Source organism: Mizuhopecten yessoensis, unplaced genomic scaffold (genome assembly GCF_002113885.1).
Source record: "Mizuhopecten yessoensis strain PY_sf001 unplaced genomic scaffold, ASM211388v2 scaffold3819, whole genome shotgun sequence".
In the NCBI taxonomy this organism is placed as follows: Eukaryota; Metazoa; Mollusca; class Bivalvia; order Pectinida; family Pectinidae; genus Mizuhopecten; species Mizuhopecten yessoensis.
Genome location: NW_018405235.1, coordinates 185,783 through 210,284, shown reverse-complemented (window position 1 = coordinate 210,284; position 24,502 = coordinate 185,783). Strand labels below are relative to the sequence as shown.

The 24,502-nt window shown below is 34.6% G+C and overlaps 1 protein-coding gene across 1 annotated transcript in view; it reads right to left on the bottom strand.

Moving 5' to 3' along the window:
* The window catches only part of LOC110448078, a 189,636-nt gene that overhangs the window by 89,964 nt on the left and 75,170 nt on the right, over window positions 1–24,502 (bottom strand). Inside the window, exons 24-39 of the mRNA XM_021494119.1 lie at window positions 24,206–24,316; window positions 23,427–23,450; window positions 22,337–22,405; window positions 21,701–21,833; window positions 21,074–21,159; window positions 16,770–16,781; window positions 12,655–12,786; window positions 12,034–12,163; window positions 11,677–11,770; window positions 10,957–11,011; window positions 8,987–9,099; window positions 6,234–6,260; window positions 5,626–5,658; window positions 2,619–2,633; window positions 419–506; window positions 188–295 (exon numbers count right to left, since the gene is read on the bottom strand). Of these exons, the coding sequence (XP_021349794.1) occupies window positions 188–295; window positions 419–506; window positions 2,619–2,633; window positions 5,626–5,658; window positions 6,234–6,260; window positions 8,987–9,099; window positions 10,957–11,011; window positions 11,677–11,770; window positions 12,034–12,163; window positions 12,655–12,786; window positions 16,770–16,781; window positions 21,074–21,159; window positions 21,701–21,833; window positions 22,337–22,405; window positions 23,427–23,450; window positions 24,206–24,316 (1,230 nt within the window). The remainder of the gene's footprint in view (window positions 1–187; window positions 296–418; window positions 507–2,618; window positions 2,634–5,625; window positions 5,659–6,233; window positions 6,261–8,986; window positions 9,100–10,956; window positions 11,012–11,676; window positions 11,771–12,033; window positions 12,164–12,654; window positions 12,787–16,769; window positions 16,782–21,073; window positions 21,160–21,700; window positions 21,834–22,336; window positions 22,406–23,426; window positions 23,451–24,205; window positions 24,317–24,502) is intronic.

Below are 24,502 nucleotides of genomic sequence, written 5' to 3'. Positions count from 1 at the left end.
AATTTTAACACAATTTTAACCAATTTTTCTGGGAGCATTTTGAAATGTTGTCAGGTTCCTGGTCCCCCCTCCCCTCCCCAGTTTTAGCAAACAATGTGGTGATTTTCCTAAAGAATGGAGCTTGATCCAATCCCAAAACACCAAAAGGGTAGAACGAAGGTGATAATTAGGAAGCCTTATTACCTACCTGTGCCTGTACGGCCCTGTTAAACAGGTTGTTGTGAGCCGAGTAGAATCTGTTGAGGAGATGCATGGACATTCGTACCATCTCATCGTACTGGTAATTGGACAAATCCTTCAACACAGAAAAACAGTCAATAAACCACGACATTCCCTGGAATACAGAAGATATCAGACAATGTTGTTAACACATGAAATCAGAGTTACCTCAAAGTTCATACAACAACCATATACTGACCTTGAGGACGTCGACAAGGTCATACCCTTTGAGGAAAGCAGTCTCGTCAAATATCTCATTGAGTTTCTTCATTGCATGTTTCGATACCCTGTAATAAAATAAAGGGTTAAAAAATAATACACAAGTTTGTTTTAAAACATAAATACATGATCAGACACTGTTAAAGGTATAAACAGTGGTTTGGCACCTGCTAACAGGTAAAATGTAAACTAGGTACTATCATCAATGTAATCTGTCTAATGTTACTATCTAGGTACAGGTAAAATACAGGTAAAAAATACAGGTAATATATAATGCACCAACATTAATGTAATCTGTCTAATGTTACTACCTAGGTACAGGTAAAATACAGGTAAACATTACAGGTAATATATAAGGCACCAACATTAATGTAATCTGTGTCTAATGTTACTAGCTTGGTACAGGTAAAAATTACTGGTTAGATACAGGTAAACATTACAGGTAATATATAAGGCACCAACATCAATGTAATCTGTGTCTAATGTTACTATCTTGGCACAGGTAAAAATTACTAGTTAGATACAGGTAAACATTACAGGTAATATATAAAGCATCAATGTAGTCTGTGTCTCATGCTACTGTCTAGGTACAGGTAAAATAGAGGTAACAATTCCGTCCTCCATCGCCATCATTAAATCATAGTTTACTGTTGAACATTGAAGTGTCAAGAGACCGATGCTTGGGAATTAAAATTTTCATAATCCAGAAATATCTCATAAATGCCAATAATCATATTCCTAATGCTAATCTTTTACATTTGTATAAAGCTTTGAATATTTAGGTTAAGGAGGAAAATTACAAGATTGTATCATGCTGACTTTGTGATATTTGTACTGTCGCTAAATATATTCCATGTTAACTGCTGTGTTGACTCACCGCACTAAGTAATCACAACTATAGCAACAAACAAATAACCACTGTAGACATGTTCAGGAAATTATAGGGAACTTGCTTCAACTGATGTTTTGGATAGCTTATACTTTTCTTATGCAAAGATGCTCCTATCAAATATCAAAGAAAAACACCTGAAGCATGGTCAGGAAAGTAGATGTTCACAAAATAGAGTGATTTACAGAATCGTTACACATTTGTAGGGTTAGACATTTAATTCAGATTAGCATATTTTTTTCTTACATTAAACATTATTGAAGAGACTGTAGTAATTATAGTAGAGTTGTGCAAGGAAAACACACCTGAAATACAACCTTAAGATTATTTGAGTGACCAGATTACTGAACAACAGTTAAAGAACATGTACATACTACAAGTACTACAGGTACAGCCAATACAGGTGAGTATAGGCGACTATATAAGTGCCTTCAATTACTACGGTAACCAATATTTAGGAAAGTTTAGAAACTCTTGTGAATTATTTAATGGCTTTGTCATTTCTATCCTAACAAAATAACAAAATAATAGAAAAAAAGACAACTACCTAATGTGGCTAATACTCAAAATCACATATATAAAATGTCACATTGGAAAATTGTATAAGCTGTTGACATAAATTGTTGTGATGGCTGTACAACTGAGTCACAAGACAAAGCTTTGTAAGTTGGCAACACAGGAATCAACTTAGCCTTAACTACAACACATAAAGCCCAGTAAAATATAAACTCTATCACCGGTCTGTAAATATCAGAAATTAGTTTCCATGGCAACAACCTGGTTCACATGAAAACATGTGCAACGGGAAAGCTAGGGTTGGATAAAGTAATAAAAATATTATACTCTAAAATAAAAGAGGAAATGGACAAATTATCACGACAAAATATATGCTAATGTAACGATGGTGATGGGGCGGCAGAGATTGTGCGACTCGTCAGTATTCTCCATGGTTATAATCTATATTCTTTTTAGTAAATGTTTGCTGGGTTTTTTTGCATGTGATTTTTCACTATTTGAATCATGTTACAAAAAAAATGAAAAGTAGAGCATTGCAATTTCAGCAGATTGTAATGTCTATAGATTATAAGTTCAGAAAAATACATTTGTACCACAACTATATAATCAATATTGATGAAACTCCTCCATGTAGGTAGCATGTAAAACTGAACAAACTGGGTTCTACTAGTCATGCTGTGATAAACTCTGAAATGATAACACCTATTAGATATATTACGGTAGAAATGTGAATACTAATAAAATCTGTAGTAACGATAATGTGCCAAAACCTTACCTCAGCAAATGTGGGCTGATTTAAACACAGAGAACACGTTTATATTCAACAGCTGTCCACCCAACTTCTGAGTTAAGGGTGTATGATACCTTACTGACACATGCATCTCATCAATACAAGTGTTAACATATAAAACTGCTTTTTTAGGAATGCTTATTACGACTTCATTCGTAACAAGTATTGATGAGACATTTGAAAGATACGGATGAATTAATTCATTACTTGATGATGACATTTTCAAGGGCAACAACTCTAACTAAAATCAGATATAATGTGTAAGGTAGCATATAACCTTAAGACCACAATGGACACAGGTCAAGGGCATGTCTTTTTTATATGTTGTTTGATAGTTACAATATGTAACACATTCTTTAGTACCATTGATGCATTTCAAGCAATCAAGGTCAAAGGCAAATTAATGTATTGTGTGGCGACCTTTGACATCCCAAATACCTGTATTTGTACAAAACATCAATTTCACATTTATTTTTTTGAATAGCCTTGATCAAATTTTACTATTTGTTTAAAACAGATTCAAACAAAAATAAATTTTGAGATTCATTCGAAAATGACTTCCAAGATTTTTATCATAAAGAGTGTTGCACTCTGACTTTTTTTTCATATAACAGTGTAATCTACTCAACTTGAACTCATCAGGTCAATTGTCAAGGTATCCAGGTGTTATATTTCGTAGGTCGGGGCCAATGTTAGGAGTGATAGTTGGTACATCTCTGAGTTCAAGTTAACCAGATTCTACTGTACATAATACAACTGATGAAGTATAGTTAAATGTGGCGAACGGTAATTAATGTGATGAACAGTAGTTAAATGTGGCGAACGGTCATTAATGTGATAAAATGGTTACAGACCAACATGTGATGAAAATTGGGAATGGTCACGTGATGGAAATATGATGGAACAGCAGCCAATGTCATAAAACAACAATGTGATGGAAGGGCAAATTGATGGAACAGCAATGTGATGATAGGAATATTGACTCAAAAATATATTACAATCTCATTCCAATACACATATCATTAATAAAGACTTGACATAAAGTCTTCTATCAAGTAGGAGATAAGACTGATTATTGAGGCCTGCTTTACAATGGTGCTGTGTACATAGGGAAGTCCTACATGGCTCATTTGTAAAATATCATTTCTGCCACAGCAATTTGTCTCTAGTTACACCTCAGTAAATCTTGATAAGCCTCAGGTCTAATTGGAAAGTAACAGTACAATACTGAATTAGTGTAAAATGGTTCTTACCAGATGATTTACCCAGGAAAGTTACTTATATCAAGTCCCCTATCGTAATCTTTAAACTTTGGATGAAAGATTATCATATCAAAGAAAGCTGACAGTGGGGTGCTGACACACCATTACACTCTTTTTTCTTCAGAATCATCTTGTACAAACATTCAAGACACATCTTTTATTAAATATTCATATTACAAATATATATTGAAGGATTTTGTAGATAAAATAAATTGACATGTTGAAAATCGGCCATTTATCCAAGAAAGTGAAAAGCAGTAGTTTTGAATATGTAATGCGGAATAAAATAGATAAGATCTTAGAAGAACAAAGATCATTTCAAGAAAAAATATAAATGAGAGTTGATTAAAAAGAAACACCAATGCATTGATAAGGAGCGAAGTATTATTTCAGAAATATTTTTCATAAAGGCAACAAAATGTCAGAGCAATTATAAGGACTACTTCAGATTGTGTATAGATAACTCAACTTTTGTGTTTGCCGACAGGAAGTTTTTAAAAAAAAATATGATAACAGATATGAAGAAACGGAATGAGTATATATATATTGTTGAAATGTTATTATAACAGATATGAAGACATGGAATGAGTATATATATATTTGGAATCACATGCCTTACGTTATTGAGATAATGGTCAGATCGGTGATGATAGTTATACAACAACTCTTTTAATAACATCTTAAACTCAGTCTCTAAATAGATATATATTTATATATATCATAAACTCAGTCTCTAAATAGATCCATATTTATATATATCTTAAACTCAGTCTCTAAAAAGATCCATATTTATATATATCTTAAACTCAGTCTCTAAATAGATACATATTTATATATATCTTAAACCCAGTCTCTAAATAGATCCATATTTATATATATCTTAAACTCAGTCTCTAAATAGATCCATATTTATATATATCTTAAATTCAGTCTCTAAATAGATACATATTTATATATATCTTAAACTCAGTCTCTAAATAGATACATATTTATATATATCTCAAACTCAGTCTCTAAACAGACACATATTTATATATCCAGTCAATACCAATATCTCAAGACGCAAGGTTTGTGATTCTTTCTCATACCACTGACCAATAGATGTTAATGTTTTATATTAGATAACTACTGGTAAATCTCTCTGTACCCTCCTCATACACTTAGTGAAAGATTTTAGCCTACCTTCTGTCCCACTTTAAGAGTTTTGTTCATTTTAGATTGCAAAAGATATCCAACCAAATAATTTTACTCTGCAGAAAAACCTATACAAATGAAATTTAAATCACATTTGAAAAATATGCTCTAAAAACTAATTTGAAAATATATTTATAATAATGATCCCTTTTTTTCTTTCTCCAAATATTTCAAACTTTGTTACATTTAAAATTTAAATGTCTAGAGATCTTTTGGAATGACTTGACAATTTGGGAAAGATGAGATAGACTTGTGGAGTTTCTTTAAATATTCATTGAGTAAGGTATCCTAAAAATCTGTAGCAAGAAAAAGTGGGAAAGAAGGTAGTTTGAATACAACAAAATTCATTTTATCAAGTATATGTTTTCTCTACATATAGCCTAAGTCTATATACAGGATCAACATTTCCAATTTGTATTTATCTTAAAAGATGAATGATTTTTTGACAAACACGTTTAATTGTTAAACTGTGATCAGTGGCACAGGGTTAACACACAACAAAAACTTGGATACGTAGATTTTTTTTCCAAACTTACGATTTATTCTTGTCAACTCCAACACCGTGTGATCTGTATTTTATATTCAGTTGTCAGTTATACAAGGGAAATAACTCATAACCAAGGGGAGATCATTTCATAAGTCAACCTATCTGTATTTTGCCTATTAAGCACTAAATATACACACACTGTAGTTTGACATTTAACATATCAATCAGGCTACTAGCATAGATATCTGAAATGATGACCGATAGATTAACTAGCCTCTAATGACAGATCTAGATGTCTGCCTTGTCCAATGAAAACATACAGACAAAATTAGAATATTTTTAACTCTACTCAGCTAAATAAACAACAATACCTACAGGGCCAAAAACATTGAGTACAGAGAATTTTGAAAAGACATCATAGGATGAACCATTCTGCAGACATCAACGCAGCATGATCCACTATGACAGAAACCATCCTTGCAAACAACTGTAGGTTAAGCATATACATATTTTAAGCAGGTAAAGTCAATGCAGGCTGCCCATTCAAACTGCTACTCCCATTGACCTTGATTAGAGCAATATATGGCACCATTGTCAATTAGTTCATCTTATAGTCAAACATGAAAAACAAATATCTACAGTAGAGTCAAACAATACCTATCATTGGCAGTTTCCAGTTTGGTGCTGAAGAGCAAAATATTTCAAAAACAACTTTTTATAACATAAATAAGTTTTACACACCATTTCACTAAAAATACTGTTTCATGTAATAAATTTGTTAATTGATTAAGATTACCAAAGAACAAAACATTCAATTGAACATAAGGTTTGATTTACAAGATTATATACATTTTCATTAGACCATATTAGGGTTTAAGGGTGACATAGTTGATTTACAAAGAAAATAATTCAAAAATGTCCTTGGATAAAATACTGGTATTAAAAACTCGATGCCATTAATGTAACTGCTCACAGCTATTACAATGTCAGAAGTCCATATAAACACCTCTTTTTCATATAATTTGAAACTTTTAAACTAACAGTTAAATTGAGAAAAGGGATGCGTGTTAATCAGGGATAATGGGTCAGTTCATGGGGAGGGAGATAACTCATACTTACATATTTTTACCTCTGATACTACAAATCATTGTAAATTTCACATACAAGGACATATTGATAAACATTTCTGTTTTTTTATCCTTTCATTTGGACAAAAAATATTTTCTCTGATATTTATTTTACGAAAGTGGATAAACTGTATTCCTGGACGGTTTGGTATAGTTTTATTTGGCTTAACGTCATTTAAGGACGTGCCTCCATGTATAAAGTGGATGGGTGCTCGAGTAAGTCCTGGAACATTATCATCCAGTCAAATATTGCTCATCACTGGTTAAATACTTATGAGCTCAGTATTAATTCTGCCACTAACAGTGAAATATTTTGAATTGTAATAATGTGTAGAAATATTTACTATCATGACATAAAATCCCTCAAATCATCGATAATCAAACTGTGACAAACTCAACACTATAGAATAACTTGTACATGAGTTAGTAATGACTAGCAATGATGTAATATACTATACTCTTTGTTAACTAATGACTAGCAATGATGTAATATACTATACTCTCTGTTAATTAATGACTAGAAATGATGTAATATACCATACACTCTGTGAACTGATGACTAGCAATGATGAAATATATTATACTCTCTGTTAACTAATGATTAGCAATGATGTAATATACTATTCTCTGTTAACTAATAACTAGCAATGATGTAATATACTATAGTCTTTGTTAACTAATGACTAGTAATGATGTAATATACTATACTCCCTGTTAACTAATGACTAGCAATGTTGTAAAATACTATACTCTCTGTTAACTAGTGACTAGCAATGATGTAATATTCTATCCTCTCTGTTAACTAATGACTACCAATGATGTAATATACTATACTCCCTGTTAACTAATGACTAGCAACGATGTAATATACTATACTCTCTGATAACTGATGACTAGCAATGATGAAATATATTATACTCTCTGTTAACTAATGATTAGCAATGATGTAATATACCGTACTCTCTGTTAACTAATTACTAGCAATGATGTAATATACCATACTCTCTGTTAACTAATGATTAGCAATGATGTAATATACTATACTCTTTGTTAACTAATGCCTAGCAATGATGTAATATACTCTACCCTCTGTTAACTAATGCCAAGGAATGATGTAATATACTATACTTTCTGTTAACTAATGACTAGCAATGTTGTAAAATACTATACTCTCTGTTAACTAATGATTAGCAATGATGTAATATACTATTCTCTCTGTTAATTAATGACTAGCAATGATGTAATAAACTATACTCTCTGTTAACTGATGAGTAGCAATGATGTAATATACTATTCTCTGTTAACTAATAACTAGCAATGATGTAATATACGATACTCTCTGTTAATTAATGACTAGAAATGATGTAATATACTATACTCTTTGTTAACTAATGACTTGCAATGATGTAATATACTATAGTCTTTGTTAACTAATGACTAGTAATGATGTAATATACTATACTCTTTGTTAACTAATGACTTGCAATGATGTAATATACTATAGTCTTTGTTAACTAATGACTAGCAATAATGTAATATACTATACTCTCTGATAACTGATGACTAGCAATGATGTAATGTACTATACTCTCTGTTAACTGATGAGTAGCAATGATGTAATATACTATTCTCTCTGTTAACTAAGGACTAGCAATGATGTAATATACCATCCTCTCTGTTAACTGATGACTAGAAATGATGTAATATACTATACTCTTTGTTAACTAATGACTAGGAATGATGTAATATACTATACTCTTTGTTAACTAATGACTAGTAATGATGTAATATACTATACTCTTTGTTAACTAATGACTTGCAATGATGTAATATACTATAGTCTTTGTTAACTAATGACTAGTAATGATGTAATATACTATACTCTCTGGTAACTAATGACTAGCAATGATGGAATATACTATACTCTCTGTTAACTAATGACTAGCAATGATGTACTTTACTATACTCTCAGTTAGACAGACCTAGCTTAGCCCAGTACTTACTGTTACCAGTGAGACAGACCTAGCTTAGCCCGGTACTTACTGTTACTAGTGAGACAGACCTAGCTTAGCCCGGTACTTACTGTTACCAGTTAGACAGACCTAGCTTAACCCGGTATTTACTGTTACCAGTTAGACAGACCTAGCTTAGCCTGGTACTTTCCGTTACCAGTTAGACAGACCTAGCTTAGCCCGGTACTTTCCGTTACCAGTTAGACAGACCTAGCTTAGCCCAGTACTTACTGTTAACAGTTAGACAGACCTAGCTTAGCCTGGTACTTACCCCAAGTTCTTGCTGAGGTCAAATGTCTCATACAACAGAGCCCCAAGCTCAGGGGCGGGTATAGATGTCGAATTCGCCTGAGTGTGTGTATTTTTGAATAAATGCATAAATTTCTGGAAAGAAAAAAACCCTGAGCATTGTATGGTTGAATCACATATTTTATAGCATTTCCAATTGTGGATTATATTAGGTTGTATATTAAAATGGCGTTGAATATTATTTAATGTTTAAAAGCTATTTTTTTCTTTTCTTCATGGGAAATTGTTCTTATTTCAAAACTATAAATGAGCATCAATCGAAAACATTTTGCCAAAAATTATGTTGAAAGTTCTACAATTTAGTGTAAGATAAGATATTAGATGACACGAAGTACATCTGAAATAGAAACAATGTCAGCTGATAAACCCTTCTGTGTTAGTTCACCACGGCAAATTCAGATCACTTCCAAATGTTTGGCGTCTAATATTAGTCTAAAGTTCTCTGTCGGTCGTTATTGGTTACAGAGTATTCACTCCTAGACTCGTAGACAGCACCTAGCTGTAACGTCAAGCAATTAATACTTCAACAAACAAATTATATCATTCTTCACATCTGAAACTACAACAGCCTGATAGCCAAAACTCACAAAAGTCATGATAGCCAAAACTCACAAAAGCCAATGATATAAATAAAACTGAAAACAACAAATATTTTTACAAAATAAATTGATTTTATATTCAAATTGAAGTTCCAAAGTTGAAATGTTTCCGTTTTTGAAGTTTCAGCTTCTTTGCAGTTTCCAGTTTTATCATAATTCAGAGAGTTTGGACTATTCTATACCCTTGTTTAACTTCCGTGCAACAATCTGTGATCTGTAATAGAAGATAACTTAGTCATATATAGATAGGCAAGCTTTGGCAAATATCTAACGCCAAAGAAAATGGTAAGGTCAAAGGTCAAAGGTCAAAGGTCAAAGCATAGGTTAGAGTGAGGTCATAGTGACCTAATTCTTGAACTCTGCCTTCCCTAAATGTCCTTGTACACCAAATCTAGTTACTGCAGGTGAAATAGTATAGAAGATATGCCCTGGACAAACTTTTACTAAAGTTAAGGTCAAAGGTCAAGTTATAGGTCACAGTGACCTAATTTTTGCACTCTGCACTCTGCAATCCCAGGATGTCCTTGTACATCAAATCTGGTTACTCCAGGTGAAATATGGTATAAAAGATATGTCCAGGACAAACATCTTGGACGGATTATATTAGGACGGTATGAAGGACAGATGGAGTGCAAACCTCTAGTTACCGCCAGGAACCGGTGGGGGACTAACAATATAGTTCTTATACAGGGTTTCAGATGGCAGGCTCATTGGAATCAAAATGATGAACACACAAAAAAAAAGGGCATGAATTAAAATAGCTTTTACCTTATTTCTTATAAAATACTGTAACAATGCCAGGTCAGAAAGGGCCCCACCATGTACATGCTTTATGCCCTCTTCCCTTCCCTGCTTGGTCCTTTTTTACTTGAGGCTTTTCTAACCTCTTTTATACATCTATATCATTTATTCAGTGTATCACACTTTAAAGTCAACTTTAAAGAAAATGGGTCTTTATGATTCTGAGATAAACTCCGGAAATGTAGATTAAGGTTTGGACGGACGGACAGACAGATGGACAGTGTGATTACTATATAGGGCATGCACATCTCTGATGCAGGGCCATAATAAAAATATTTTGAATATGAAACACACACATAAACTACTTTCATTCTGGGCGCCGGAAACTGTCTCCCTCCTCCCACTTCCCTCACGTAGGCTAAGCCCATGACAGTAACTAATAAATGTCCACTACATCGTACTGACATCACCAGTTACCATTGTAATTACAATCTAACTCAAATATACTTTTGATGAATGTCAAGGTCCCATTTTTGAGTCATAAAGAATATGACAGTGCAAGATCAGTGTTATTCTAAACAAAACTACTTACCTCCAATCTCAAATTAAAGACGAAGTTGAAGAAAAGGTTCAACACTTGTAGAGCCCTGCAAAGTAATCAGATATAGGAGTCATTTCCAGTTAGGTACTGGTATGCATGTCTTCTATGAATACAAATGTATTGTTAGCTATGCAAGAATTGCTTTTCACAAAATCAAAAACGGATATTCATATATATTGTAATTTGCACACTAATTTCTTTATTGACACATGAGTGGTGTACGCTGTATTTCTATGTATAAAATAACAGTTGTTATCTGCCTCTAATAACCCTAGGCCTCCTGACCATTCAGTTCCAAAAGTTACATACCTCTGATAACCTCAACAAAATGAAGTCTTCTGACTGACCTTTGTGAGATGAGTGACCCCTGTACTTAATAAACCTTGTGAACTGTATGACCCCTGTACTTACTGACCTTTGTGACCCTTGTACTGACTGACCTTTGTGAGCTGAGTGACCCCTGTACTTAATAACCTTGTGAACTGTGTGACCCCTGTACTTACTGACCTTTCTGACCCTTCTACTGACTGACCTTGTTGACCCCATGTACTGACTGCCCTTGATGATCCTTGTACTGACTGACCTTTGTAAACTGAAAGATCCCTGTACTTACTGATACTTAGCATCCACTACTGCCTGTGTCCCTGGACTCCTCTGATATCGGCCAGTGTACTGACTGACCTTTGTGAACTGTGTGACCCCTGTACTTACTGACACTTGGCGTCCACTACTGCCTGTGTCTCTGGACTCCTCTGATATCGGCCAGTCTGGTTAAAGTGTTTCATCACCTCCTCCCCTTCCTTACCTGTTGTACAAAATACACGGAAACAAAAATCAGTAAATTTCCACAATTCCACGCCCACAACCTTTCCTTATTACAAAGTATTTAGATCACTTTCATTAATTTTATTAAGGCCTGCCAAACGTGGGTTCTTTGACAAACGAAGCTGCTAAGTTACAGTTAGAAACCAAGTCCAATTCTACTTTACAAATAATGAAGGTTTAGATATGATTTACTTCCAACTGTTTGGATATCCTTTCAATGGTGGTTTCCCTGAGGTGTCTTACCGATGATATTGGGATAGGGTTTGTCATTCCGGCCATCTATCAGACTCATGAGAGGACCCATCAGCTTTTTGATATCCTCAGATTTGTAATAGAACCCAAAAGACACAAGGTAGTGGACCAATCGAAGGACCTGAAACATTTGAAACAGATTTACATGACACAAGGAACCAATCACAGTTCTTGTTGCATACAACACGCACATGTCAAAATCTGCTAAAAATTTACAACGAACAATTCTCTTAATATTTTACTTCTGATGATTAAATTATTATGAAGACCTCATTAGGATGTTGTAAAATGACAAAAGTTTGCTTCCCTTAAAATTTTACGATTTTCACCCTTGAACAACGAAGTTAATTCATTGGCAGAGGATGCATGGATAGCAATGATATATCTATAATTAACAGTGTCCATGTAATCAGCAAGTTACTGAGCAAAACTGTTTTAAAAGACAAATCGAAGGCAATAATTATTTTGAACGAACTTATTATGGCTAAAGGTGACCAAAGTAAAATGCACAGATTGAGTAATGATAAAATATCCAAAACTTAAAGTAGCTTAGAATCTGTTTCGGTCCGACATCTGTAAACCCTTGGGTTCTACAGTCTGTCGTTACGTTACCTGTTTGACCAGCGTATTGTTGCCGATCTCTGAGGCAGTCATGTCGCTGTTCTTGTTGAGGAACTTGGAGATCCAGTCACTGATAGACGGGAAGTACTTGTAGGTGGTGGACTGTGTGATGTCTATAGCATCCTATAACACACAAATATAGTTATCACAGAGATTCTCCAGACCAAAAAACGGCAAACATATTCAAAGCGGTATTGGATACTTCAAATTTGTTTTTAACTCTTTGCTTCATTTTCTAAATTCAGTTTAATTTTCAACTACCCACCAAATCTTTTGAGACAAAAGTTAGTAATTACAGTAAAACTCGGATAAGTTGAAGTCGTCTGGACCAATAATAATATTAGACTTATCTGATATGGTTTGACTATTACAGAGTTGTACAGTGAAAGAGCACTCAAATGGCCAGACACAGATTCCATCATCTATCAAAATCAGGACCAAGTGAAACATTGAAGTCATCCCTTTTATATGATTTAAGCACTTTTGACACAAACAAGTTTTACAGTAGATGAATTGATGATAACCCTCCAATTTCCAATAACTTCACATTTTCAGAATTTGCTTCTCTAACCATAGATAGAAACAGCTGACAGACTGACACATTTACTATCTGTAACTGCAGCGTTCTACTGCACCGAGGACACTTGTGTGTCTACTGGTTAAGAGGACACTTGTGTGTCTATCGGTTAGGAGGACACTTGTGTGTCTACTGGTTAGGAGGACACTTGTGTGTCTACCGGTTAGGAAGACACTTGTGTGTCTACCGGTTAGGAGGACACTTGTGTGTCTACCGGTTAGGAGGACACTTGTGTGTCTACCTGTTAGGAGGACACTTGTGTGTCTATTGGTTAGGAGGACACTTGTGTGTCTACCGGTTATCAGGACACTTGTGTGTCTACTGGTTACCAGGACACTTGTGTCTACTGGTTAGGAGGACACTTGTGTGTCTACTGGTTACCAGGACACTTGTGTGTCTACCAGTTAGGAGGACACTTGTGTGTCTACCGGTTACCAGGACACTTGTGTGTCTACCGGTTAGGAGGACACCTGTGTGTCTACCGGTTAGGACACTTGTGTGTCTATCGGTTAGGAGGACACTTGTGTGTCTACTGGTTAGGACACTTGTGTGTTTACCGGTTAGGAGGACACCTGTGTGTCTACCTGTTATCAAGACACTTGTGTGTCTACCGGTTAGGAGGACACTTGTGTGTCTACCGGTTAGGAGGACACTTGTGTGTCTACCGGTTAGAAGGACACCTGTGTGTCTACCGGTTAGGACACTTGTGTCTATCGGTTAGGAGGACACTTGTGTGTCTACTGGTTAGGACACTTGTGTGTCTACCGGTTAGGAGGACACCTGTGTGTCTACCTGTTATCAAGACACTTGTGTGTCTACCGGTAACGAGGACACATGTGTGTCTACTGGTTACCAGGACAATTGTGTGTCTACCGGTAACAAGGACACTTGTGTGTCTACCGGTTACCAGGACACTTGTGTCTTTACCGGTTACAAGGACACTTGTGTCTTTACTGGTTACGAGGACACTTGTGTAACCAGTTACTAGGGGAATATGTTGACATGAACACTTGTGTCTAAAGATTATCGAAGAAAACGAAGAACCATTGCAATATGTGTCTACACCACCCCCTTGGAGCCATGAATATAGGTACTCACCAGAACTTCAAGTGGAAACACAGTAATACTTATGGTAAATGTATGTCTCAAAATGGTAGAACTTTAAAATGGAAGCACATTTATGCAAAACAAATTTTCAAATAATTTCATAACAATAGTGAAAGTTTAACAACATCTGATAATATTATTAGACGACAATATCAGGGTTTTTTTTATCAAAATTGAATCTCATAATTTATTTATATATTGAAATTAATCTGATAGTCTCTAAATATATTTAACTATCAAAATAACTGAAAATCTATTTTTCTTAAAACCACAACTAGGTAAATAAAATCTACTTTTCAAAACAGTAAAAAGTAAAAAGCTGAGTTTTTCTTAGTCATTTATCATAAAATCCTCCATTCAGAATTCATTATTTCCTGTTAACAGAAAATATATTCTAGCTAAAACATCTAAAATAACTACAAATAAAGCTAATAGCTTTTTACAAATCAAGATATTTTATTTAATCTAATAACAATAAAACACCTACAGTGAATGTGCACTTTTTTTGGATTAAGCTGTTTTTAACCGATATTTTCAAAACCCTCGGTATCTAATCATGTAAGGGAAGAGTAATAAGGACATTTCGTACATTATTATCTAACATGGAATTTTTTGTTACTATTTCTATGACTGTAATTGGGGTAAAATGTGTTAAGCGCATCTATATTTTACAAATCAAAATAAATTTGTGAAATTTTCTGCCTTTTAAAGAAGGAAAGTTGTTTTTTCACCAAATGGTTGATTTACGGTACATTCAAATGTTAGGAACATTATATAACTATTCTTTACTGTAATTTTAATTTGTAAATTTTTTGGAACAAATTTGGGAAAACAAAATATTTCCCTGGGAAAAGGGCTAAATTTAACAAGTTCAGTGATTTTATTATACAGTTTTGGCATCAAATCTCCTGCAATTTCTCATTATTTTACTTTATTTCCAAATAGAATCTATTTTCCCATAAATGTGAAGGAAACAAAAATACACAATGTAATGAAAAGCATGATATCAAAAAAGTTAGTTTTTCATTTTTTTTTGTCGATTTTCAATTTAAATGATATTTTTGATAGATCATAATCTTAAGGTTTTAATATGTGTTGATTTGAAAGCCAGATGTATCTTTAGGACATGAAAAATTATCAGTGACATGTGTTAAGGCAGGGGGAGACAATTCATTGAAAGCTCGCAGGATTGTGTGGCTACATGGTAGCTAATACATCTAGGCTTATACATCAAGGTATCATACGACAGAAACAAATTGATACAAAAAACACAACACAGATTACAATATAGTCACATGACAACTAACAGTGTTCGACACTACTACAACATCAAAATATCAGACATTTATAACAATATCAAGTCACTTTGACCCTAATCATTAATCATTAAAGAGGTACACATTTCTAAACAAAACAAACTATTCCCTACTTCCCAAATTGGAGTTGTTTCCAAGAAAATGAAAAAAAACCCAGGTACAATTGTTGTGCTTTCAAATAGGTTAAGTGATTTTCCCAGCTTGTAGCCAAGCATTAAACATTCCAATGTTTCGTGTTTAATTTGTGATCAAAATTATAATATCTTATCTAATTACAAGATCTTCAGTTTGAACATGTCCTACAGTGCTGTATCTAAATACTGAAGTTAACTCGTCACCCAAAACCTAGACAAAGAAATTAGCCAAAATAAGTTCTTTGTAAACAGCATATCACATCTTACTTTGCTTTAACACTTGTAGTAAGCACCAGATGGATGAACGCTTCTACAAGAGACCATGAGGACTATCACCCCACCCCAACATGTAATATCAGTATCCTAGGGTGGTTTTGTATTCTGAAATACGTAACAGACATCAATAGATACTAAAGTGATATCGTATTTACCATCTTCCTTTGGTTAACACATTATGATATATACCCAATATTGCATTCACAAATAAATCTTACAAGACTATGCTACAAATTATTCAATTTAAGATTAAGCATGCGGCAGGATGGAAAGCTAATACATGCATAGCTAACTTGTACATTCACTCCACCCTTGATACCCCAGGTGTTTCGCTCACTTACGCTCTCTGCACTCCTGGAATATGTCACGACAAAATTGAAGGCTCAGTGTGTGCAATCTTGAGGACGAGACAAAGAAAGCTAGTTTGATCCTGGATGTACATCAAACATATCCCGCATTACCATAATGGTAAAACTGACTTCCTTTGAAGTCGGATGTAGCACCTCTGTAATCTTCAAAGAACAAGTATCAACCAAGCGATTGGTCAGGTTTTTTTTAACCTGAGACCAATTAAATAGCAATCTACGCGCCTTCAATTTTGTATGACATATTCCAGGAGTGCAGAGAGCGTAAGTGATCATAACCCCTGGAGTATCGAGGATGATTCCACTCTGGCCGATATCTACATGTACTTACCACGAAATCATGCTGTTAATGTTAGAACACACATGTTAACATGAAATGCAGTGCTGTATCTAACCAGTAACTAAAATACTGTGTTCCTCCTAACATCTCCACCGCTCCTTATTCTTACAATGGAACACCGATACAGAAAATATACATGACAGAGATATTCTTATTTTAGTTCTTTCCATATTGTGTTAAATTTCAATTGCACAAGTTTGAAGTTACCATGTGTTGTTTTCTATATGGCATACAGTGTCAGTGCCCGAACCTGTCAATGTGTTAATCCGTTAAAATCTGTGAGCGCTAAAATAAGTATGATTTACAGTTTTTAAAGTATTCATGTTTTTCCTCCCATATTCAAGTGTTTGATTGAAGCAGAGACTTTTGTTAATAAGAGGCAGAAATGGCTAGGTATAGGTGTATATTTGTAACATTTTTGATCATTAGCCTAGAAAAGCCTCAAACAGACTCAAATATTTCCTTCCTGATGCTTAGCAAAGAGTTTGTAGTAAATTTCCAGGAAACTTTATTATTTTGCTTCTGAAAACCAAAGTAGTTAGTCTAAGGGCTGCAAAGATTGGTAATTTAAGTAGCAGAGAGTTTATAATTATTAGGAAATCATCAAATTATAAAAGTTGATGGATACAGTATATTACATGTGAACATTTTCACACTCTTGACACCTGGCTTCACTTAAAATTATATAAGATATATGTTAACATAATTGCTGTTCTTAAGATTAAGATATATAGTTTAGCCTATTTGTAAACCATGGTCAAGAGATCATATTAAAATAAATAATAGATGAATTTATTTGTGATAGGAATGAAAAATTCAATGGCCAGATGATGATTCTAAATCAGAACCTCCTAACTGTACGCAATAGTACCAACCAGCAGATTTTTGGCAGAAAAATATCTATTTCCATAATTTTTCTCCCTGAAAAGTTTTGGATGGAAACAATGTTGAACTGCATCAGACTGTCAAACTTGTATATAAACTAGAACACTGACAGGTCAGTAAGGGCCTCGTCTTGTGGCAATATATCCCCTATAATCATCAAGAAGCGATCTGCCCATATAGCTGAGCTTGACGTTTGACATTTGGACTTCAAAAAGAATCACAAGGAAGCAAAATATACATTTTACATGTACTATGATGTGAGTCTAGTTTCCTTCCACCTCCATATTTGCTGGGCTAACAGAAATGTAAATACCAGTGCAACACTCATTTGTTAGCTTTGATTTGTTTTATTTCACCTTATATACCTCCTCCATCAAGAGCCAGGGTAAAGTCAGAGATCCACTTTGTCTTTGACCTTTGGACCCGAATGACCTTGACCATTAACCCAGTGACCCTGATCTTTGGTCAGTTGAATTATTATCCAATTCAGACCAACTTTACTTCTTAATATCATAACAAAATGTTCATCAGTGAAAAATACAAAACTTGACCTTGACCCTTTGGACCCTGTGACCTGGACCTAAGGTCAGTTGACTCTGTGTTAAGTTATGAACAACATTGCTTCATAATGTCATAACAAAATGTTCATCAGGGAAAAGGTACAAAATTTAACCTTGACCTTTGACCCAATGACCTTGACCTTTGGTCAGTCGACTCCTTGTTTAATTCGGAACACTTTGCTTCATAATGTCATAGCGAAATGTTCACCAGTGAAAAGCTACAAAATTTGACCTTGACCACTGACCCGATGACCTTGACCTTAGGTCAGTTGACTCCTTGTTTAATTCTGATCAACTTTGCTTCATAGTGTCATAACAAAATGTTCATCAGTGAAAAGATGTAAAATTTGACCTTGACCTTTGAACCTAATGACCTTGACCTTTGACCTTGACTTTTTACCTCAATGTGTATTTTTGTGAACTGAACATCCTGATCAAGTTTCATGTACATCGGTCCATAGATACCAAAGTTATCAGCCAGGAACAAAATTTGTGGACGGACAGACAGACAGACAGAGTAATTACTATAGGGCACACGTAGCTCCGATACGGGCCCCTTATAATCTTTGTGCTTACAACCTATCAGCCACAGGCTAGAGGTACACAACTTCTGATTGGTGACTACATCAATGTAGTGTCAGGCAAAATTCTGTCTATAGACGCAAAGACGGCCGGCCTGCCAGCCTCATTCAACATATCCACCCTGCTCTTTCTTGTAGAATATAAGCTGTACGCAGCTAAAAATATGGAAACCTGTATCTGTTTGGGGAATTAAGCAAACAAGTTAATATTTTTTTCATTATATTAAATTTGACCTCCATTAAATGACAATTTCAGGTTTTGGGATGTTGCAGTAATTACGTTTTAAACATGTCAAGCAGTAATTACATTGTAAACATGTCAAGCAGTAATTATGTTTTAACCATGTCAAGCAGTAATTACGTTTTAAACATGTAAAGCAGTAATTACGTTTTAAACATGTCAAGCAGTAATTCCGTTTTAACCATTTCAAGCAGTAATTACGTTTTAAACATGTCAAGCAGTAATTACGTTTTAAACATGTCAAGCAGTAATTATGTTTTAATCATGTCAAGCAGTAATTACGTTTTAAACATGTAAAGCAGTAATTACGTTTTAAACATGCCAAGCAGTAATTACGTTGTAAACATGTCAAGAAAGGTTCTTACCGGTGTTTGCACCTGTAATAGTTAATATACAATATAGTAATTAATGCTGATCATGAGTCAAGTCACCATGTATGTTTTGAAAATTTCAACATCTACATCTACCGCGAGTAGGATCTGGGATAAGCTAGGTCATAGTGCTAATACCCGACTATATATATTTGAAATATATGAACTTCAAGTCCTGGTCTTCATTTGGTTTTTCATTTTGAGATCGTGAATGAAATATCCAACAAATATTCACAAGTTGTACTTTAGTACTCAACTCATGGAGTTGCTACGAAAAAATGTAGAGCCTCTCATTTACATTTTTCAAAATATCGACTTCCATAACATTAACTATGTAGATATTTTTTGTCATAAATAAAGAATTGTTTTCAACATTTTCCCAGACAATTATCACACATAGTAAAATGACATAGCAGTTGTGAAAACCTGTTGGATCAACACACACAAAAAATGAGACTCCAAAGTCAGTATAGAGACTAAATGGAATAGACTATAATCCAGTAATTATAAGATATTCATGCAATTTGTACAGCAATAAATATGGAACTGACTTATAATCCAGTAAGATATTCATGCAATTTGTACAGCAATAAATATGGAACTGACTATAATCCAGTAAGATATTCATGCAATTTGTACAGCAATAACTATGGAACAGACTATAATCCAGTAAGATATTCATGCAATTTGTACAGCAATAAATATGGAACTGACTATAATCCAGTAAGGGATACATGCGAAGAGAAGATGATATAGACCTAGCACCACGCCGAGAGTCCGGAAGGATTGAGGGGTGGGCGACAGTGGCGCATTCCAAACTAACCGTGATAACTCCTGTGATTTAGTGGTATTAGGATCATGTCAGGTTAGATCGCATTTACAAACAGTTACCAGAACCGGTTTGTTCTCTAAGTGGCTTTCCACTATGGCCTTAGTCCCTTCACTAAGTGGACGAAGAGTATTATTTCTAAGAGCCGATCCCAAGTTTCTAATAGCACTGTCCCGGCGACTTAGAGGTCGGTTAGGCCGCTTAAATTTGGCCTGGGAATCTTGGGTGCGAGATTCCGGGCTTTGAGCATCCTGCAATATGTCATCAGACATTGATTTCCATCCAAAAATTTACAGAAAATAAACTTTTTTTCTTACGTTTGAAAATTATCTAGTGAGTGTCAGATTTTATAAAGACTTTCATTACATACAGCTGGGTATCAGTAGAAATAAATATTTCCACTACTAAACCTCATAACAATTTTTTCTTTTCTTTTAAAAGTATTAAATGTTTAAAGATGTTAAAAAGTTTAATAACGGTCTGTTACAGTGGAAGGTTTATCGATAAAACTCTAGGCAAATTGTTATATTTAGCTTTCATCATCTTAATCTCTATAAAAACTTTTTTAGGATATATACAAATATGAATAAATAGAAATTCTGTTTCAAAGCATGAGACTAAGTGTTATTACTGATACAGAAATAAGCCATCAGATATTGCAGTGACTAATTGGTTAATATATGCTTGAAATATTTTCAACTTTAGACCAGTTAAATGTTACACACAAAAAGTGAGTAACTGATCAAAACAAAAGTGTTAATTGAGCCCTGATGAAATTAGGATAGCATTTTGTGAGAAGGAGTAACACTGGTGAAGATGTACACCTACCTCAAACTGGTCAATTTCATCGTAGATGTAGGACAGCTTGACTCGGTCAATCACAGAATGGTTGTCACCAATATCAACAAACATGGCTGTCAATGAAAAGTGTGAGCATTATAACACTACCAACAAACACAGAAGCCAATGAAAAGTGTGAGCATTATAACACTACCAACAAACATAGCAGCCAATGAAAAGTGTGAGCATTATAACATTACCAACAAACATAGTAGCCAATGAAAAGTGTGAGCATTATAACACTACCAACAAACATGGCAGCCAATGAAAAGTGTGAGCATTATAACACTACCAACAAACATAGGAGCCAATGAAAAGTGTGAGCATTATGACACTACCAACAAACATAGGAGCCAATGAAAAGTGTGAGCATTATAACATTACCAACAAACACAGAAGCCAATGAAAAGTGTGAGCATTATTACACTACCAACAAACATGGCAGCCAATGAAAAGTGTGAGCATTATAACATTACCAACAAACATAGAAGCCAATGAAAAGTGTGAGCATTATAACATTACCAACAAACATAGCAGCCAATGAAAAGTGTGAGCATTATAATTTTACCAACAAATTAAACATAGCTGAATGGTTTTATCGACTCTCTGACTTACTGATGATGAGGTCGCAGTACTGGGCACGTAGCTGGTCAGGCAAGCGGTGATCACTGAGACAGGTGAACGCCTCATCCCAGGTAAGGTAGTTGAGTTGTTCGGTGATTACTTTGATGGAAAAGTCATTCTGGCCCTGGAACACATTATAAATGACTACTGCAACACAACATACATCTTCCCATTGCCAAGTCTATGTGGTTTCCGTGTCATGCCTTTTAAGTGGCATAGTTTACAATGAAACTTTTCTAATCTGACAACTGCTGGGACACAACACATCAGCCAGAATAAGCAGGATGTCAATATACANGGGGGGGGGGGGGGGGGGGGGGGGGGGGGGGGCAGGTAACACAAAACGAGAATAAAAGGGGTTTCTTTTTTTGTCTTTTAAGTGCAAATAGACAAAGCAGCCACCATACATTTGAGTGTTTTCATTAAAACTAGGATTACAGCATTATGTTGGATTATACAAGATGGTGGAATACTCCGGGGACGACTTACACAGGTCTCACTAGTTTTATGTTGATCAATATAACTATTATGTTTCAGAGAAATAGTTTCAGGGGTATACGATATTAACCAATGGCATTCGTTGACGTGTTAATCAGGCCCCGGTAGAGTGCAGTAAGGTTTACTTACGTGACATAGCATACCAAACAGCTCCAGCTGATGGACTAAGAATAAGTACGTCTCGTCATTGTCGTGACGCTGAAACATCATACAACACCAATATACATATCTGTGGAATTATTAAAGTTCAACTGAGAACATCTATATATCACTCTTAAAAGATATTTTTCCATATAATAAAACTTAACTCAAACTCATCTGCATTTTCAGGGCATTCAAATTTTGTAATAAAGCATTAAACATTAGATTTAAATAAAACATGCATTCTGTTGGGATAAGTGTTTAAGTCAACCTCATTTTCGTGTACCTACCATTTGCCAAACACTACTAATCATAACTCACCACACAGATGTAGGCATCAATATAAAGAAGAAAATACAGCTGGAAATATCTCAAAAAGTAAACTCTTACTATTAACTCACACACCCAAAGAAATATAGGATTCAATTCCCACCAGATATTGGAACTACCCATCTATACAGCTGCACAGAATAGAGTAATTACATCAAAAGCTACTACAATGGAACACATAACTATGAAGAAATTCTCTGCTCAAATCCAGTCAGTATTTTTCTACTGTACTACTTGATGTTGTTCCCAGTCTCATGTATACAGCCACTTAGTCATCTGACACAAGTTCCACAGGAGAGGGTACCTTCCCTATATGGGGTTTTCAGAAATCCCCAAGCCAGTCACTCCACTATAAAATTCAGTGATTTCCAACTCTTGGATACAAAGGAAATGAGGAAATCATTACAAGTAGATTATATATATCGAAGGATAACTAAATGTGGAACTCTTTTTTCACTAATATAAAACACAAACAACATCAACATGCATTCTTTAGACCCACCAATAAAGGGTTGCAGCTCACCTCCTTTTTCAGTAAACAATCTCATATTCTACAACTACTGCTTAAAGTGGACTGACTGGTAATATTTCCTAACAACATTCACACAACGTTGGATACAACGACTTGCTCAAGTTTAGCTATAATATATAGTAATAACTTGGTAAGAAGAAATATAAGTGATAACAAATTTAAAAGATACAATACAGGAAAAAAATCACAATATTGTAGGGTTTAATAAAATCTTACATCATCAGCATCAGTCTCATCTTCCTGCATGAATTAATCGTCATGAGTCATAACTATATAATAATACAGAATGTTTCTTAAACATTAATCAAGAACTATCTTCTTTAAATGGGAATGTCAGGAAAGTTCCATGCCTTTGCCAAACTAAAGGTCATATTAACAGGTTATCATATGACCATTTCCATACCCTACCCCGTATCAACAAGAGACCTAATGAAAAAGTTAAATATCAGCCCTTCCCCGGCTGATATGGGTCGAGGTTTGATATGGGGTAGGATATGGAGAAGGTCATGTCTTAACCTTTTTATCATATAATACACACTGGAACTGTATTAGTATGCATCAGAATTATTCTCCATAATGGGAATCAAGTGCAATTGAGGCATAATTTGTTGAGCCGGAAGTAAAACTGATATGGCGTGGGTTTGGCAGATATGGCACATGCTGGCGGATATGGCTAGTGCTGGGAAATGGCCTATGCACAGCTAGCAGTATCACTCATGCAAAACAACCCATATCACAGAGAGGCCTATTAGTTAACATCATATGCAAAACAACCCATATCACAGAGAGGCCTATATTACAGATTGAAATGTACTGTACCAGTTAGTAACATTATATACATTGCAACCTAATTTGATAATGACATGAAACAAGTTCTCTCCATGAAGCCACACTTTTAATACATAAAAGTCTTCTGTAGCAAAAACAAATTTATTTATTTTTACTGAATGTACATAAAGGGATTGACAAAACGCTTGGTTCTCGAGTTATCTTACCTTAGCAAATTCAGCGAGTTCCATCCATGTTTTACACATGTTGGTGGAGACATAAATGACTCCCTGCATCTTCCCAATCTTCTGACCCAGGTCTGTGTTAAACACACAGTTCTGAAACACACAACACAAGGTTAAGGTTCTATTCCATTACAGATTTCACAAGAATAAGTCATAGTTTACATTATTATCAATATATTGATGTAGTATAAAATGATTTGTCAGTTTAATCCTACCTGCTAGTTTCTATAGATTTTAGAGTGGTGAGCAAAGCTAAAACAACTTCTCATTCATGCATTT